The sequence below is a fragment of the Vicugna pacos genome, chromosome 11 (genome assembly GCF_048564905.1).
Source record: "Vicugna pacos chromosome 11, VicPac4, whole genome shotgun sequence".
In the NCBI taxonomy this organism is placed as follows: Eukaryota; Metazoa; Chordata; class Mammalia; order Artiodactyla; family Camelidae; genus Vicugna; species Vicugna pacos.
This window is the reverse complement of record NC_132997.1, coordinates 26905097-26924613: the sequence shown is the minus strand read 5'-3', so window position 1 is coordinate 26924613 and position 19517 is coordinate 26905097. Positions and strand designations below refer to the sequence as shown.

At 52.0% G+C, this 19517-nt stretch overlaps 1 protein-coding gene across 2 annotated transcripts in view; it reads right to left on the bottom strand.

The window, feature by feature from the left end:
• C11H1orf198 (chromosome 11 C1orf198 homolog) overlaps positions 1–15965 on the bottom strand; it is a 31323-nt gene extending 15358 nt beyond the window's left edge. Inside the window, exons 1-2 of one of the 2 annotated variants that reach the window (XM_031681494.2) lie at positions 15576–15965; positions 2474–2524 (exon numbers count right to left, since the gene is read on the bottom strand). In XM_031681494.2, the coding sequence (XP_031537354.2) occupies positions 2474–2524; positions 15576–15908 (384 nt within the window). In that variant the 5' untranslated portion in view covers positions 15909–15965. Of the gene's footprint in view, positions 1–1354; positions 1484–2473; positions 2525–15575 lie in introns of those variants that run through there. The other variant, XM_072970968.1, reaches the window with a different exon arrangement.
• Positions 15966–19517: the final 3552 nt, after the last annotated feature.

The following is a 19517-nucleotide window of genomic DNA, read 5'->3' as shown; positions in this document are numbered from 1 at the left end:
CTCTGTGTTGCCTCTACAAAGTTCTGACTTTATGTAAGTCTGACCTCGAGAGAGCAAGCCAAAAGGCGAGGACGCAGAGAGCCCACAGTTCATGCCCTATGCTGGTTCTCTCATGCTAAGGGAATGGGAAATGGAACAGAGAGCTCTGAGCCACAAAGATTCTGCGTTTTACCAAAAGGAAGCCAGTTAGCACGGGCAACACATACTGACTTGATTTTATCAAGTCTTCTCCACTGATGCAGGTTCCTAAGGGATCTGGCTGGTCTCTGTGGACAGTCAGCATCCCCGCTGGACCCTGTCAGCACTCTGTGTTCTGGAGGCATTTCCCAGGCACCTGTTCCCACACTGACCCTAGGAGCTGAGTCTCATTCTCAGCAGCCACGCCAGGTGCTGCCCCCGCCTTGTCCCAGAGTGTCATCTGCGGCAGATAACACGTCCAACTCCACAAAATTTAACAAGGTAAAATCTCATGATGAGAGCAGGTGTCCTCACAGGGCACACGACGGACTTAGGGCTCAGGGCATTTAACTAATTCAACTTCTCTGTGTCTCCGTCACCGAGGTGTCATGGAACAGAGGGCCCAGTCCGGGGACACCTGCGCTGCCTCTGAGCCGCGGTACCTGAGGCCGCTCAGTCCCACCTGCAGAGGACCCACGTGCCGGTTCCCAGGTGTCGTCTCAAGGGCTCATGCTCCCCCGATACCCATCTGGGGGCCCATATAAAAGGACCACTGAGGACCCTGGCTGGTGCCAGTGTACTGATGCCTTTTGCACCCGCCTACAACGTCCTTTGCACTCTCAAGGGACAAGGGATTCACCGCTTGGATTTCAGAGCTGCTCCAATCCCAGGCTGCTTCTCGATATCCCTGGCTCCCGCCCACCCCCCCCTCAGCCACCCCAGCACCCAGATCCCTACAGCTCCCTGGCACAACATTTTTGTTCGCCCTGCCCTCTGCACAGACTTGGGTTATTAATCCGCCATGGAAACAAAACAATAAAAAGCTCGCGCAAGATGCAGACGTTTGCATCTCTATTTTTGGATGTTTGGGACCAACGATCTGGTACCCTGAAGGCAGAAGGCATCTGTGCTTGCCGCGGGAACGTGTGCTCTCAAAAGCCCCCTCTCAACTCTCTCGTGACAGAGTCCCTCAACTGCCACAGGCTTCCGCATCACTCGGGGCGATCAGGCTCAGCTGGAAAACTGCCTGTGTGCAACGCCAGCTGTCCTGACCCATCTGAACCCTTGTAAATCCTTCATTTTAAGACACAGACCACGACATGAGGGCCTCTCAGGTCACCTGTAGTCCACCCGCCCCCACTCTGACCCACCCCTCTCACAGCCCCCAGTATGGTACCTCTGCTGGCGTGAGCGACTGTGGGGACAAGTGATGCCCTTTGGATATCAGGGCTTGAAAGCCCTGATCTGACCTCAAGTCAGAGCGCTGCTCCAGACACACAGCTATCATGGTCACGCCCACCATGGAAAGAACCCTCCAACACACAGCAGCGAATGTTCTAGAACTCAGAGAACCCTGGTCTTTGTCCTTCTTTTCCTGGGGTCTCTAGTCTGCCTTTTGGTCACTTTGCTTCTTATTAATAATACACTGGTCCTGGGACAACGAGGGAGAATGGGGACCTGAATTAAAAGCAGTTAAGCCTGACCCTCTGAAGCAACTCTGGCAACAGTCATACTGCAGCAATAAATGAATGCCTGGAGCCAGGGCGAGCCCCCAGGGTGGGCCGCACCGGCTGACACGTGTGCGTGTATCCGCTGGCTACTCCAGCTTCCGGGGGCTCAGACAGGAGCCTTCCCCACTTCTCTTTCACCCTCAGGGCTCTTCTGCCTTAGAGCTGGCTCTTCCAGACCATTCTGACAGATCTACTGTCTTGTCTCCGCCACTGTCTCTCTCTTGCCCCCTCATCCTCCCCACTTCCTGTCTCTGTTGCCCTTTTGATTTCATTTTAATAAAAGCAGCTCTTATTGCCCTCCCCCAAAAAGAGCTCCCCTCAAAGTTTTGCCTCATGGAGCCCCCGCCAAGGTGCCAAGTGCTGGCAGGGGAGGTGTGAGCAGAGAAAGGGCCCCCCCACACCTGGGGCTGTCTCTGTGCCCCCCACAGTGACAACCCCAACTTTATTTTGGGGGGGAGAGGTAAGTAGGTTTATTTATTTATTTATTTTTAATGGCGGTACCAAGGATTGAACCCAGGACCTCGTGCCTGTTTAGCATGCGCTCCACCACTGAGATATGCCCCCCCCGCTCTCCAACCCCTACTTAAATCCATCATCAAACCTAACTCAGCACAGGTCCCTCCCGCCTCCTCTCCTTCCCCACCCCCCATCCCAGCAGCGGGCGCATCCCTGCAACCCCGTGGTGGGGCCCCTGGCTTCGGAGCCCCCCGAGTGCTGAAAGGAGCATCTGTAGTGACGCCATTCTTTTCAAAAGGGCAAACGAATCTAAATTTAATCCAACTTACCCTCGTTTCCCAGGAGAAAGGGGCAGAGTGCTCATCTTGCCAAGTTATGTCCTGAAACAAAAATTCAAGAATAAATCTCAAATCGAAACCCAAACATACTCCATGCAAACAACCAGCCGAGGCCGCGGGGGCATCAAAATTTAGGAAGAATCCCAACTCCTGGCTCGAAACCAGCCTGAGGTTTTCAGGCTCCGCAGAGAATCGTGCGACGCTCCGGTCTGGTTTTCCCCTCACCTTGCTGGGCCCCGCACGCCCACCCCATGTCAGACGGACATCGGACTAATGCCTGGGTGGCCCTGAGACAGACGCAATGACAGGGGAGCTGAGTAAGAAGGAAACAGGGCTTCAGGGGCTCAAGTCTCAGCCCTGAGGATGACTTAGCCTCCTGGGCCTCGGTCTCCTCATCTGTCGAAGGAGAATCACCCTCCCCTTGCGGGACTAAAAAAAGTGACATTTGAAAAGAGTGCTGACATCTGAGCCCCCTCCTTCGCCCAAAGTGCCTACCAAAGACCTGAAAGGCAATGATCAGCAAATCAATGCAGACAATGCCTGGGATGCCAGTGCCTCGTTATGAGACGACTCAGATCGCTCTGGCCCTAAAGCAGAGCAGCCCAGAAAGAGCCCTTCAGAGCAGTCACCGGCACTTTGACCTTGGATCCACGAGGTTTTGCTTACTGCTCAAAACAAACGTTTGGAAAATCACCTTTCCTTGGCCACCCCTCCAACCTCCCAGCTGTCTTCCAGCACTAGCAAATGTCTCATCTGGGCCCAGCTTCTACTGGGGAGCACATTTTCTGAACCAAAAACTGGGACCCCCCTGGGCGATACAGACTGAAAATGGAGTAGAGCATTTTGAACTGATAAAGCCCCCCAGGCATGCCGTGTCTTCCTCCCACGCAGGGGCACCCCCTGCCTCCCGAGCGAGGTTATCCGGCACCCCCTCCTCCAAGAAGAGAGCCAGCTGTGAAGAGGGCCCAGCTCTCTCAGTGCCGACTCCATCGCCAGCCTCCAAGCTGTCTCCTGCCATTCCCAGCTGTCAGGCAGAACTTTAAAAAGGAGAGGGAACGTGGGCCACTGCACCCCAACTGGGAATTTCACTGAGGCCCAAGTTACTTTTCAATGTACAAACTCTGTCCCTCCAAAAGTGGAAGCGGGCTGACGGCAGGGGTGTGAGTTAAGAAGCCTTAGCTGCAGGGGCCTCCTGGGTCCAGGTCCCTGTGTGTGTGTGTGTGTGTGTGTGTGTGTGTGTGTGTGTGTGTGTTCAAGGCAGGGGAGGAGAGGGCAGTTGAGTTCAATGACCTGAAAGTCCTTAAAATTCTATGATCTTTTAAGTTCCTCTTAGAAGCAATAAAACAAGAAGGACTTTGTTTTCAGATGGGAAAAATAAAGCTGGCTAATGGAAGGTAAGTAAGTTCCCTTTTACTCTAGATGTGGACCTGGGAAAAAAAGCAAAGGAAAATCAACTGGCAAATGTTCTCCTTCTATCCGAGGGGGACAGCCAAGTGGCCACCTCAGGGGACAGAGGAAGCGCGTGGAGATTTATTGGGCAGGCAGAGGTAGGGAAGCGAACAGGACCACTGGCCAAAAGCAGGACACACTGGAAGTGGACATCCCTTCTCATGTGCCATGATCTATCCTCTGAATATTAATTATGCAGCTCGAAATCCGTAAAGATCGCAATAATAACGTTTGGGGCTTTGGGAGGTGGGTGAACGCAAGACTCAGGGGAACAAAGATGCAGCCTGGAGCCTGGGGAACCAGCGGGCTCACGCGGCTGCAGCCCGTACTGGCTGAAATTCCAAGGGGGCTGTAGACAGAGAGGGGGCCCCCCTGTGATGTCCCCCCCAGCCTGGTGTCAAGTCAATAATCTTCTGTTTGCTCCAGCAGGAAACCGAATCAAGGGGCAAATTCCTCAGATTTCCGCAGTTCTGAGCTCATCAAAAATAATAATGCGCTGAACAGAAATAAATGTGCCAAACAAAAATGTGATTGAGGCTCTGATGTCAGGCGTTGGCTGCACACACCAGCTACAAAAAGCGTTGGCGGCAAGAACAGGCTCTCCAAGCAGTCAGATGCAAACAGCATCGGAATTGCAAAGTGGCGATAGGTGTGCACGCATGCGCACACACGCACGTGTGAGCATAGGACACAAACGATGCGATCTTTCTTCTCCGCCCACGGTGATCGGCAGGCAACCAAAATGTGGCCAGGCACATGCTGTGGACCATCACACATGCTTTCTGTAGAACCGCCTAGAAGACTTCCCCCATCTGCCTCCCTGGCGCCCAGGATCAGAAATTACAGAAGCTTGAGATTTACAAATGTTAGCCACTATATATAAAAATAGATTTTTTTAAAGTGTCTTCTGTATAGCACAGGGAACTATGTTCAACATCTTGTAAGAACCTTTAATGAAAAAAATATGAAAATCAATATATGCATGTATATGCATGACTGGGACATTGTGTTGTACACCAGAAATGGACACATTGTAATTGAATGTACTTCAATAAGAAAAGAAAAGAAAAAAGAAACTACAGAAGCACCAAAACACGTCTGCTTAGACCACAGGACAACACTGGGTGGGCTTCATTTGGCCGAGAGTTATCCTCAGAGACAAATGCTCCGTAAGAGACATCCAGACCAGAGACAACCCTGAGTCTCCCTGGAAATTTTTCTTCGGAGTACGGCACGGGAAGAAGCATCAGGTAACCAAATCCCAAAGAAACAGGATGAAAAGCAGAGGGGAAGCCACAGTTGAGCCACGGAACACACACCCTGATTGCCTGGCAAGTATCAGAGGCCAGCACAACACCACGGAGCCTCTGCAGGTCCCCACTCAGCTCCAAGGACTCCAGGATGGACACGCACCCCGTTCTCTCCATCCAAAGTCCCAGAGGCCTGGGCTCTCGCTCTCATCCAGAAAATGTTCATCCAACACAATGTTTACCTCCTCACAGAAACAGTGCTTTTGAAAAAAGATCATTCTCTGCCTGTGGTGCCAGAATGCACACTCACGGAGAAGCTCCAGCAGTTAACTATTCTGCTACCCTGTGCAGGGTGGATGCCGGCGTGTTTTATGATCTCGGTGGGGCCCAGACATTTTCACTTTAGGAGGCTGCAACCCGGGGCAGGCTGGCACCCACTCAAGAGAGCTGACTGTGACATTTGCGGGCATTTTGAACCTGTTGTTAAACACAGTCATTGTGAAAAGTTAAATTATATAAACTTAGAGTTAAATATATGGTGTTAAGAACAAAAGTAATATACTTCATACCCATAAGGATGGCTATTATTTAAAACACACACACACACACCAGAAAATAGCAAGTGTTTGCGAGGATGTGGAGAAGCTGGACCTTCACGTGTCACTGGTTCAAATGTAAAATGGTGCAGCCACTATGGGAACAGCGTGGTGGTTCCTCAGAAAAATTAAACACAGAATTACACTGGATCCGGCAATTCAATGTTCAGGTATAGAGCCAAAAGAACAGACAGCAGGGACTTGAACAGACACCCGTGTGCCTTTACTCACAATAGCCAAAACATGGAAACACAAACATTCATCAACAGATGGATGAGGAAAATGTGGTACATACATCAACGGAGTACTACTCAGCCTGAAGGAGAAAGGAAATTCTGACATGTGTCACAGCCTTGAAGACATCATGCTGAATGAAATAAGCCAGTCACAGCAGAGCGAATATTGCATGATTCCACTTATCTGAGGTACCCAGACTAGGCAACTTCACGGAGATAGAAAGCAGAGCTCACCAGCGGGGAGGAGAGGGAGGAATTTTTAAGAGGTACAGAGCTTCTCTTTGGGGTGATGGAGAAGTTCGAGAAATGACCGATGGTGATGGCTACATGACATTGGGAATGTACTAACTGTACACCTAGAAATGTTTAAAATGGTCAGTTTTGTGTTATCAGTATTTTATCACAACAAACAAAATCTGAAAAGGCTGTACATTGTACCATTCCAACTATACAGCATTCCGGAGAAGGTAAAATCACAGAGACAGTAAACAGATCAGTGGTTGCCAGGGTTAAACAGGAGGAATGAAATGGGCAGAGCACAGAGCAGTTTCAGGGCTGTGAAAATACCCTGTACCAATACTGCAAGGATGGACACTTTCTCCCAAACTCAGAGAAAATCCAACAGCAAGAGTAAACCCCAGTGTAAACTATGGACTTCGAGCAATAATGATGTATGTGTCAGTGTAGGTTCATCCATAGTAACAAACATTCCACTCTGGTCGGGGGGGGGTGTTGATAGTGCGGGAGGATGTCCCTGCGTGACAGTAGGGCGTATGCCAGAAATCCATCCTTTTCATTTGTTTTTGCTGGGAAGCTAAAACGGCTCCCAAAATTAAAATTTATTTTTCAAAAAAGTGTCCCCCCAATCAAAAAACAAAACAAAACAAAAACCCCCGTCAAAGGTAACAAATACTGAAACCATCATCTCTGAATTACTTTAGTCCATTTTGCCGTTACCTACGCTCTTGAGGTTACTTACGTCCACGACATCTGCAGGATGGGAAGTACACCTGTAAGTAACTTCACCCAGTGGTGTCACTGCAGCTCCCTGACCCGCTCTGACCCAGTGAGCCACCTGGGGGCTTGCAGCAGGCCCTGGGGGACACCTCCCCGCCAGTCCGCAGGCGCTGCACATCAGGACTGCTCCCCGCACTGCCCCCCGCAGGCTGCAACCGACAGCAACCATGCTGAAACTCGCCATGTTCTGCATTGCGTGTAATTGTTTACTGTTACACTTTTAAAGGATTTTAGTGATTTTACTTTTGAAATTATTTGGTGACAAGCAACTAAATCCTCTACCACTGGTTGATTTCTCAGTCAGAGTGATGAGCATTCCAAAATGATTCTAAAATGAAAACCTCTGGACTTTTGAAATTCATTTCAAAGGTGAAATGTTATCAATATTAGCCTCTCCTCTTAATAAAGTGGACCAGGGACTCATAAGCCCTTTATTCTTTTATAATTTCCTTCCATTTTAGGGCTGGGGAATTTCATCAGGGCTCAAGCACGTGGGGTGGACAGTGCCTACGGATGGCAGTCTACAACGGTGTCCCCTAGTGGTGTCCCCGGGTCAGCCTGAGGAAGTGGGGCCAGGAGCGTGGGCTTTTCAAAGCGGCTCTGAGCTTCCCCTGCACAAAGCCAGGCCACCGGCAGCCAGCGGACAGGAAGCGGCACCTCTCCTGCCACATTCAGAGAATTGCTTCCGAAGTCTCGTTTGCACCCCAGGCCTCTCTGAAGGACAATCTGGGCGCCTTTCTGTAACCGCAGTCTGAACAAACAGCACCTCCCCACAGATGCCCTCTCCCTGGCACACCTGTCCCAGGCAGCCGGGGGGACGGCCTCCTCCTGGTCCTTACTGGTCTTGGGACGGAGACTGTCTGAAGAGCATCCCCAGCCTAGAGGTTCCAGGTCCGGCTGTAAATCAGAGTCACCAGGGCACTGTCTTAACACGAAGACTCTGTGGGTCCCACCTGGCTCCGTTTTAAAAAACCAACAGCTTCCCAGGTAATTCCAATGCTCAGTCCTCCAAAAGGGCCTCGACTCTCTCTTCACGTCGGGGACACTTGGCCACGCAGACCACATCGGCTGACCTCCAAGGCTCAGGGGCCCACCTCTGTCTGTCCAGGCCACCCCACCCCCGGGCAGAGGCGGTCTCAATAAATACTGCGAGGTGACTCTCATCACCCCACAGTAAGGACTTCTGCTAAAGCAACCCGGGTTCAGGCTGCTCTCACGAGGGGTTTCCTGGGCCGGCTCTCACCAGCCTCACTTTGGAGCAGGCAAAGTCACACTCTGCGCATGAGATAATCAACCAAGGCGAACAGACGGTCTCCTACTACGCTGCAAAGCTCCAGCAAGTCCGGTTAAAAGGCTGCTTTCATTTCATGCTTCCCAGCGTTCAAAGGTCATATGAAACTCCTGCCACCACAGCGCATGGGAAGTGCGGTGACTACCGTAAGCACGGAACCGCAAGCGGAAACGTTCCTGCGCAGCAGAGTCGGAATTCCGCGCGCCGTTGGTCAAATTTCTCCCCCCACCCAGAGAACTGAGTTTCTAAAGGTCAGAATCCCAACCATTAAGTTCCCCAGAAACACATCTCCTTTATCTCGAGTGACTCAGAGGCCGCGTCAGGATCCTGGAACCCTGCGAGGTGCTCGCTGGAACCACACATTGTCACCGTCTTCCTGAAGTCCCTCAATTAGGGGAGTTTCTGGTTGACAGATGGGGCATCTTGGTGTCAGGGTAAGAACTTTAAACTGTGAAATACTGTAAGATAGAGAAAGGGGGTGGTACAGACACTCCCCCACGTCACCAACTGCCTCATCCCCCAGGGATGTCAGAGGCTGGGCCTCCCGGCACATCCAGCGCAAAGCACATTCCTCCTGGTGAGCTGTTCAGTGTCGGTCTGTTCCTCAAAGACGCAGGAGCACCTTAAAAACAGGAGTGACGCAATCATGCTCCTTCACATTTAGCTAAATGAGCTGGAAGCGCGGGTCCACCAAAAACCTACACATGGCTGCTTGTAGCGGCTTTATTCATAACTGCCAAAACTTGGAAGCAGCCCCGATGTCCTTTGGTAGGTGAACAGGGAAGTAAACTGTGGTCCATCCAGACGCTGGAATATCATTCAGCGCTAGAAAGAGATGAGCTCTCAAGTCATGAAAAGACATGGAGGAACCTCCAATGCATATGATTAAGTGAAAAAAAGCCAATCTGCAAAGGCTACTTACTGTATGATGCCAACTGTATGATGTGACATTCTGGAAAAAGGCAAAACCATGGAGACAGTAAAAGCCTCAGCTGGTGCCAGGGGCTGGAGGGGAGAGAGGGGTGAACGGAGGAGCACAGATTTTTAGGGCAGCGAAAAATACTCTGTATAGTACTGTCCTGATGGAATTGTGCCGTCAGACATTTGTCCAAACCACAGGATGCACAGCACCAGGAGGGAGCCCTGATGTAAACTCCGGACTGGGGGTGAGGCCGATGTGTCAGAGCAGGTTTATCCCCTGTAACCGCTGCGCCACTCTGGGGGGTGCTGACCCTGGGGGCGGCTGTGCCCGTCGGGGAAGCGGTATACAGGAACTCTTTTGCACGTTCTGCTCAATTTTGCTGGGAACCTAAACCTGCTCTAAAAAATTAAGTCTACTAAAAAAAAAAAAAGGGAGGAGTGAGGAAGAAGAACATGCTCTTTTAACCAACTGCTTATTCTTAGGGGCTACTGTTTATCTATTTATGGACTAGAGGCTTTCCCCTTTGACTTGTAATATATTTAACTCTGCTGAGATAAGACAGTTTCCATCGCTGCAAGTCCAAAACTGCAGTTCCAACAACAGAAAAGCAGTTACGATTTAATGACTGGGCAGGGTCTGCCATGAACACAGATTCAGAAACTTGGGCCTCCACAGACCTCAGCAGAAACAAAACCTCGGCGCCGACGTGGTGACGGGAGGAGCTATGGCATGGCAGGGATGCCTAAAGAAATGAGCAGGAGGATGAGCAGGAAGTTTCAACAGACAGGTCTGGCCTTGTTTTTTTTGTGTGTGTGTGTTTTTTTTTGAGAAGTGGGTATTTATTTTTTTTTTGCCAGGACTAAGGGACTCTCTCGCTTAGTGGCTCCTGTCAATTACAAGATGACGCCACACCTACCAACGTGCTTCCCAGCTCTTCCCCCTCCCCTGCTCCATGACCATGAACCTGTCATTTAATTTCTTTGCAAAACCTGTTCCCTGGCAGCCTCTGGGCCACACGCCCTCAGGAGCCAGGGAGAGACCGTGTCCCTGCCTCAGCTCCCAGGGCCACCTGTTGTTCCACGCCCTCCCTCCCAGGGAGCCCAGCTCTGCAGGGTACAAGGCCAGGTGCTGCCTTGGGCAGAGGACCGTCCATCTGAAAGAAGAAGCCTGTGGAAGAGGCCCCACAGCCTCCCCCTCGAGGCCCGTGGAAATGGACTGGACTCATGGCCACGTTTTCGTCTTGCCTGGAGCCAGGGCACAGACCCCAGGAACAGGGACACAAAAAGCCACATCCACTCTGTCATCTTTTCTAAAAGAATGCATGCGTCTGCCAGACGGAAGGTGGAAATCATAATTACACATTCCACCTTTCTTAAAAAAAACAAGTCCAAATTACTGAGAAAGCAATTCTCCAACTTCGTGCTTTTTCCCCAAAGGCTGAAAAAAGAAAGTCAAGCTGCCGAAGTGGAAGGGGAAGAGGGGACCTGACGGGTCGCAGGTCATCAGGAAGCCACGTCTCCAACCAAACTCAAATCTAAAAAGGATCTAATAACTAAGGAAGGTTCTGGAAGGACACTGCCAACTGCTTCACAATGCTGCTTCGGTCTGCACTGTTCGAAACTTTTAACAGTAACATACAGGTATGTTATTTTATAAACTATGTAACAATTTAATTAGTTTATTTTAAAACACAAACATGCAGGCTGGCCTGAGGAGTGGGGGTGAGGGGGCCCTTCGCAGGCAGCCCCAAGGGCCTGGGTTGGACGGCATGGGCTCAGCGAGGTCCGCTGGACTCGGGTTTTCCATAATGGCCCCCGGCCTCCCGAGTTCTTCAGAGAAAGGGGCCTCTTCAGCCAGCGGAGAGCAGGAGCTGGGTGGGCAGTGGGGCTGGGCAAAGCCGCGGGGCCTGCAGAGGCCTGCGGAAGGTGTCCGGGGGTCATGGAAGCCAAGACTCAGCCCCAGAAAAAGAGATGCAGGTCGGGAGGAGTAAGAGACAGGCCAGCCAGCGGGAACCAGTGGCAGGAGTGTTAGGGATGGTGCCAGAGGAACACCTCCTCCCGACAGCAGCTGGTCACACTAAGCTGCTGAACAGGGGCTCGGGGTGTCTGGCTCCAAGGCTTTAAAGCTCCGTGTTCTCCGGCACGCACAATCCAGATCGGGGCCTCTGGGGCTGGCACCTGCAAACACCCTTCCCGCCCGGCCCCACCTATTGAGAGAGAGGTGAAGGGGCGGGCAGGCGCACAAGAAGCAGACTTCTGGGGTCACCTGCTTAGGGCCTATTTGGAGCCAAGAATGCAGCATGGAGCTCAGAACCCGGTCACTCTCACCAGTGCGCCCACATCCTGCCGGATCGGTGGCAAGAGTTTGGGAGTCCCGGGCAGGGAGCAGAGAGCAACACATTTCTAAAAACTCAAGGGGTTTTTTGGTTTGTTTGTTTGGTTTTGCTGTCTGGTGACAGGGATCAGCAGAAGCAGACTGGGGTGATGGCGAAATCCCTCTGAAATGAAAACCCTTCATCTCGCCAGTGGGTCAGTCCAAAACTTTTACTGCCAGAGGAAGAACGCAGTAATCAAGAGGCGCAGGGAAAGTCAGGCGGTTAAAAGCACCAGTTTGCAAACATACCTTCAGGGTGATGGTCAGAGCAAACACTTGACCCCAGGGGCCTGCCTCAACATCTCTGTCTGTTTCAAGCAAGGCCTGTGAGCTGGAAGCCCTGTGAGCCCCTCACTCATGGAGGGAGAACCTCGCCGCCCGAAGAGGGCAGCCTTGCTGCGGCGGGCGGGACCAGAGCCGGGTGAGCAGACGCCCAGCGCCCCTCCTTTGTTGCTGAGGGGCCAGCACCTCCAGATTCTGGGCACAGGAGGGGCTCGGGGAGCTGATGGGGGCAGGGCAGCAGGTGGGGCTGGTGTCCTCGCGTTGAAGCTGCACTGAGATCATGTGTTCACGTGGGGGAATCTTTAAAGGAGTTGGTGAGACTGTGAGAAGGTTAAGCACCCCCAGAGCGTGAAAGGCTCTCGTTTCCAATACAACAGGCTTTGAGCAATCGTCACTCGATTGATGGCCAAGGTGGTAAGAACCTAAGCACCGAGAAGACCCCCTCACGGCTTCAAAGTTCAAAGGCAGCCCGCCTCCGTCTCTGCGGCGGGTGCGTCATCCCAGCAAGGGTGAATCTGGGCCTGGACCCTGGTCTTCTTGCTTTGCAGATATCCAGGATCAAAACAAACACACAGATGACACGCTGCCACACCTGTCATACGCAGAACAGCCCCACGTGGGCCACGTGGCCGTGTGAGCCGAGCTCCGACCACGCTCTCAGCCTCCAGGATCCGTGACCACGAACACACAAGCAAGTTTCCACTTGCTGTTCCCCAAAATCAACCACGACTCGATGATGGTCATGTTCAGAGGCTACATTTGCATGACGTGATGTAATACGCTGCTGTGGGGGTGGGGGAGGGGGCAATCAGAGAAACAGGCACCGTCCTTGGCCTTCAGGGTAGCTGAAAGGGGGCACAGTCTGAGGCTGGTGACCAGGAGGCAGACCGCATCACGTCCACACAGTAGACAGAGCCCACCGAGCTTTCAAACATGTGCCCCGAGGCACAGCCCCAGAGCTGACCAGGGAGCAGTGCCTTCTCACAGGGAACTCCAGGCTCAACGACAGGGGCAATTTATTCATTTCATGAGAGTCAGTGATTTTCCAAAGTGGACGTGGAGAGATTGGCTGAAGCCTTAACCTTCTCACCATCACAACCATCTCTCAGTCCCATTGGCCTTTCACACCCATCATCTCTATGACCATCCTGGTAATGTTCTTCCCATTGTAGAGGCGGGAACACCGAAGCTCAGAGACGCTAGGGACTGACCGTGGTCAAAAGGAGAGCCAAAATTCAAACCGCAGGCTGACAGCCACACCCAGGCGCTTTCGAGTGCAGCCTGAGGAAAAGCCCTGGGAACGTGGTATCCCTGGTGGTCTTTCCCAAGTATCAACGAGAGACCCACCCTGCTTGTTAGCCAAGGTCAGCCATTGGCTCAAGCAAGAGCTGTGGTTCACCTGAGCACTCAGCCATCCATCAGCTGGTGGCCTGTGGATGCTGGGGGTGGTGCAGCTGGCTGGGCACTAGAGGGCACTGGGGAGCACTCTCTGCTCCGTGATTGGCTGTGGAGGCCTCTGGGACCACTTCCCAAGACAGAACAAACAGGAAGTGGCCACTAGGCCACTCTGTCCAGCAGCTTCCCCAGGGGTCGCCCCCTACTGTGTCCTTATCCACCACCTCTTATGCCCAGGAGCCAGCCCTCCTCCATGCGTGGCCCTCCTCCTAGGCATGAGACCACCGGCTCCATTTTGGTGCCAACTTCCTGCCAAGTCCCAAGAACACACCTTAAACTCTCTAGTGCAGTTAAACCCCAGAGCCACTGCAGGCAAAAATACACCCTGGGCAACGTCCCTCCGTACCTCTCCTCAAACTCAGTGTGTCTCTGTCTCTCTGCCACCTGTGCTGCGAGGTCAGTCAGAGGCATTCTGGGACATGCTCACAGCCCTTTTTGCAGAGCTGAGGTCAGTTCTGAAGAACAGGGCTGATCTGCTCCTGGAAGGACATGCTGGTGTCAGAGCAAAACGTTCTGCTGGCTGTTAAATCGCGTTGGGTTGACAAATTCACAAGGAGCTCGGTCTGGCGCCCAGTCAAGGAATCAGGGCACAAAACATCTCCCCTTATTAGCAATCCTGGACACTTACATGGCGTGGGGGTTTTGGTGATGGGCGGGCAGGCGGATATTCTTAGCCGGACAGCAAGCTAAGGGAAAAGGACAGTCACTCTCCAACATCTGTAAGTACTTGCAGGTTTGTTTCCTCTCAGTTATTTATTCATGACTTTTCCAAAGAGGGGCTGCCTGCTTTTCCATCACCCAAGGCTCAGCACCGACACTGCAGACGTCTTTGAAGAGATGCAGATTTTCACACTAAAAATGTTTCAGCTCTAGGAATACATTTTAAACCTATATTCTCATCCCTTCCGTTCACCACACCCTGGTTTTTCCTGGCAAAGCCTTCAGAGTTTAAAATCTAAGGAAGACTTTTAATTCGGAATAAGGCAATGTCGCCAGCATATTTCTGTCCTCTCACACTTCCCTCGCAGTAAAGTGGGTTTATGACCACAAACATTTTGTATTAATAAATGTCTCAGCACACCCACGCTTGAAAATCAGATTTAAACCTCATTCCTAACTAGAATTCTTTCCACAGTCCACAACTTCCTCAGAAAACCTCTGCAAGCCCAGCCCCTCCCCCCGCAGCCTCGCGGCCCCTACAGGATGTGGCTTTCGCTGTATGTCTCATTGTATACATCTCCCTCCCTTTGCCTTTGACCCTCCTGGAAAAAGCTGAGTTTGAAAGACCAAAGAGCCGCAGATTCTAATGGCAGCGAACAGGTTTTAGTTAAACACATTTCCAAGAAAAAGACCAACTTTCTGAGCAGCACAGAAGGCCTGAGTCTCCCAAGTTTGTGACTTAGTATGGTCACCCTTGAGTTTTTTCTTGTGTCGTTTCAGTGTTTTTCCTTCACCATGACCCTCTAGAAGTCCCAGCACAGCATGTGGGTCAGAGATCCAGGCATGCCCTTATATGTACCAAAGGCTCAAGAGAGCTCATTTCAATGCATCCCTTAGATTTGGGTTAGAAAAAGGGGGCCGCCATGCCCACCCCTAAAACAAAGCTGGACGTCAGGCTCACTCGGAAACATCCCAGAAAACATCTTGGGTTTCACCTCCTGATCTTGGAAGGCACCTCTTCCCTCTTGTCATCTTGCTTGACAATTTCACTCTCCTCACACAGCTCATCACATATATTAATATTAATATATATTATCATTTGCTGACTGCATCCCCTGGCAGGCCTGGGGTGGGTACTATTACTCCCAGTTCAGGGGGTGGGAGTTGGGGTAGGGAGGGGGGAACTGAGGCTCTAAGAGGTTAGGTCACTCGCAGCCAGGCAGCTCAGTGGCAGAGCGGATTGGAACCCAGACTTTTCTGGCTTACAATCCCTTGCTGTTTCCACTTTGGTCTGCAGCTCCGGGAGAATTCTCGGGACCCATGCTGCCCGGCGGGGCAGGTCTTGAATGACCTCCTCCTCTCGACGATTCTCCACAAACTCCCCCAGGGATCCCCCACCCCACAGACCTCCGGCTCCGGCCCCCCCAACCCACCGCGTTCCTTCGGCTTCGCTCCAGCCCCTGCCCGCGCGCCCGGCAGGGGCGGCTCCTCGGGGCAGGTGTCCGCCGGGCCGGGGGCGCCTAGGGCCGTGGAAGGGGGGAACTCGCCCGGCGAGCACCTACCTCGTCCCCGAAGCGCACCACCTTCTGGCCGGTGGGCCCGCGCAGGCCGGGGAAGCGCGCGAGCTCCTCGGGGTCCCCGGGGTCGCGGGGCGCCGGGACGCTCGGCCCCACCAGGCACCGGTCGATGATCTCGTCCTGCTGCGCGGGCGGCAGCCGCGCCCACTCGGGCCCGTACTTCTCCCGGATCCTCTCCTTGTCCTGCATGATCTTCCTGGCCATGGGGCTCAGCGACGAGAAGTAGGTGAAGCGCTTCCGCTCCCTGTCATCCAGAGGCCGGTTCCCGCTCATGACGGCCGAGCGCGAGGCCGCGATCGCCGCCGCCATGGACGCCATGCCCGGCCTGCCGGCCGCTCCCCGCCCGCGCCGCGCCCGCCCCGGCCCCCGCCCCTCGGCCGGAGCACCGCCCCCGCCCGCGCCCCGCCCGCGCCCCGCCCCCGCACGGCGCCCTTCGCCCCCGGGACCCCGGCGCCCCGCTGCGCCCGGGCGCCCGGCCTCCCGAGCCCGCCCAATCCCTGCAGTCCCGCCCCCCGCGCGCCCGCCCCACTCCGGGGGCCCCGCCCTCTGCGCCCCACCGCTTCCGGGAACCCCGCCCTCCGCGACCCCCCTACTCTCGGGAACCCCGCCTCCCGTGTCCGCCCACCTCGGGAGCCCCGCCCTCCGCACGTCCCCCCTTGCGACCCCCTCGCGGCTCCCTGGTCCTGCGGATCTGCTCTCTGCTGGGTCCCCATGGTACCCCCACTTTTCGCGGCTCCCCTTGGCCAGCTCAGGAGGTGGCTGGCGGGTCCCCAAGTCCGCGCCTGGCGGTCTGACACGATTGCTGGTGGTGACCGCCATAGCGCCACGTGGTCACTTGTTTGACAAAGGAAACTTTTTTCTCGCTCTGATGTGCCTAAGAAAGCCCGGCAATTCTGGACCGAGCCACCGGCCGCCCTGTTCCTACTCTGTCCCTTTCCCCGATGAGCCGTCGCCTTCGCTTTCTTTGCGCCGTCCCAAGGCCTGCGCCAAGGTCCTGGCGCCCCGAGCTGACAGCAGGGTGGGCTCCGGGCAGCGCGGGCGCCGAAGGGATGAGCTGGGAAGACTGGACCAGTGTCGGGAGTGTTGAAAAAAAACCAGTTGCCGCGCCTCCTAAAGAGACCGAGGAGTAAAACGAAGGGCCAGGTAGCTCATCATGACTTTCCCTAAATAAGGGAGTTTGGAACTGCAGGACAGCCGGCGGGCCGGCGCACCTATACTTGGTTTTGCTTTCGCAAGTGAAGAGGTTTTCCCCAAGCCCTGCCGCGTGGCCTTCGCTTTCTCCTAGATTTCTCTTGGAATCTCAGAAATCACAAGAACTCTCGGCAACTCGATGTTTGGGGAAAAAAAAAAAAAAAAACTCAAGAGCGGCAGAAAGTTTTCATAGCCGGGCAGAGGAGGCATCTCAACAGTGGGGGCCAGGTTTGCCGTTTTGAAGTGTGTCCAGAGCGCAGCGACTAAAATTATACAGAGCCCTCATCTGCTCTAGTCTCTGACTGATTTGAGCAAGACTGTAACAGGTCTCAGATGAGAATTAAATGTCCACGTTTAAAACAAAAAACTGCTCATCGGCTGTGACTTAGGGTCTTTGCCCCTGAAGCAACACTTGGATCATTCCGAAACTTGTATACTGTTATAAATCAATGTTCCCACATACACAAAAATAATAAAACACTTGGATAATTCTGAACGCAGTCATAGAAATAGCTTGCAACATTCTGTTTTAAATGTGAGATGGTCTTATCTTCTGGCCCAGAATTCCTAAGAAAATATTTTTAGAATGTCATGAATGCAACAAGCTTTGCAATAAAAGATAGTGCTATCAACAATGTTATCAGCATAATATATTGAAAAGCCACCAAATAATGTAGCCTGTGGGGGTTTTTTTGGGGGGGGAGGTAATTAGGTTTAGTTATCTATTTTTTTTCTTGGATGTGCTGGGGATTGAACCCAGAAACTTGTAAATGCTAGGTATACACTCTACCACTGAGCTATACCCTCCCCCTCAAGTAAGGTGTCCTGGATCACACAGTATGTGAAGGATCATTTGTGAAGCCAGGAGGTTGAGGGTTTTGGTACTATCCTGTCTCTAAGTTGATGCTATACAGGCTACCTTGAATTGCACTTTCTCCCCTCTAACCCTTGTTTAATAAAGTGGATGATGTTTAAAGTTGTATTTTTGAAATTTAATTAGCATCTCTGAGGTTGCTATGAAATTCACCTAGGAAGCCTTCTGTGCTGTTAGAAACTTGGTCCCATGTGGTTTTCACAGCAAAATAAACATTGCTTGCAAAAAAAATCACAACCCGATTAAGTGTTTCAGATCAAATATAATTTATTGCCCAAGAAGTCATAATATAAATATAATATGAGATAAATCAGGGACATGATCCGGGTGAAAAGAAAGAAAATTTCTTCCAGATTTTAAGAGGAAATTGAGGGGAATTAAAAGACTCTAACAAGTGACTTCGCTGAAATTTGGACATAGGTAGATAGATGGATAGACAGATATAAATTCAGTCCAGAGAAGAAATAAAGATAACCAAATTCCAAGTATGTACTAAGGTAAACAGTGGGATGCTTCCAGTGTTGAGCAGCTTCTCTGCAAGAATTGGGGTGGAGGCCTCGTCCTTTGTGGATCTGGTTTACTCAGTGGACTCTTCACAAAATGTAGAGCCGAGCAAATGGTCCCTAACTCTCTGAAATGCCTTAAAATCTTGCAGTGGTCCAAAGAGCAGTCCTTTAATAATCAACGTCTCATTGAGGCATTTGCACTTCCCGCTAAGTACCAAGGGGAGAGGTAGGAAGGGTGTGAACACGGAGAGAATACAGTTATTTTTACTAGATCTGTGGGCGATGGGCGATCAGTATTCCAAGCAAGGTCAGCTCTTCAGGACCTTAAGGTACTGTTTGTTCCTGGAGTGCCTTTCTTAGAAATTATGGAGACACCGAACAAGTGCTTTAACTAAGGATTAAACTTACTGTCTTGACTGTGGGGTTCTTCCTCGGCAAGGACCGTTTTCAGCTATTTTTCTCAGACAAGTTCTGTAGTCCCCACCAGCATGTAAACACCACAGCAGGGGGAAACTTGTCTGTCTTGTTTACTCTAGGGAACAACAGTGCCTGATTCAAAGTCAGGGCACAATGACTATTTGTCAAACGAATTATGAATGAATAAATGAAGAACGAATGAACATTATTACAGAGTTCGCATTATTATCCCCTTTTCACAGGTGAGAATACTGAGTCATAAGGAAAAAACTCATCACCCCTCATAGTTGGGGATGGAGCTGAGATTCACAGGGGTTCCTTTGCTCTTTGTTAAATCTCTAACCTTAGATAAATGTGTCTATGGTTAATTACTGGATTGTTAATAATAAACTGGGTTTATGGCTGCAGTTTATTAAAGCTTCTAAATTACTCATTAGTGAAACAGCACTAATTTTTTCAGCATAATAACTGAATAGCCAAGATGATGACCAGTGTTTCCATTACACATCTGACATCTTGGCTAACAGTTGCAGCCCTGAAACTCATCTTCCTAGGTCAGCCCCTCTTTTTAAAAACCTATTGACAGACACACAAAGAGCAAGGCCATCCCCTAGGGCTGAAGGTCGCCCTGGGGCAACTCTGGGAGACCGGGGGCTGACAAGATTTAACGGCTTTGGGGAAAAGCCGAGCAGCAATGAAGTAGGGAGCCCCTGGCCACCACAGAGGTGCTAACAAGCTGGCGAAGCCTCTTCATTTTTGAGCTGGGGACAACTGTACCAACCTTCTTGGGTAGCATGTCAAAAAGAGAGGATGACACGTGAAAGGTCCTTTGTCCCCCATGCTAGTGAAGCCAGCCCTCTGACCTGGAGTCCACCTGGCTGGCGTGTGCTGTACCTGTCATGGTCCCCGGGAGGTAGGTCCCCCTGGTGGTCATGTGTG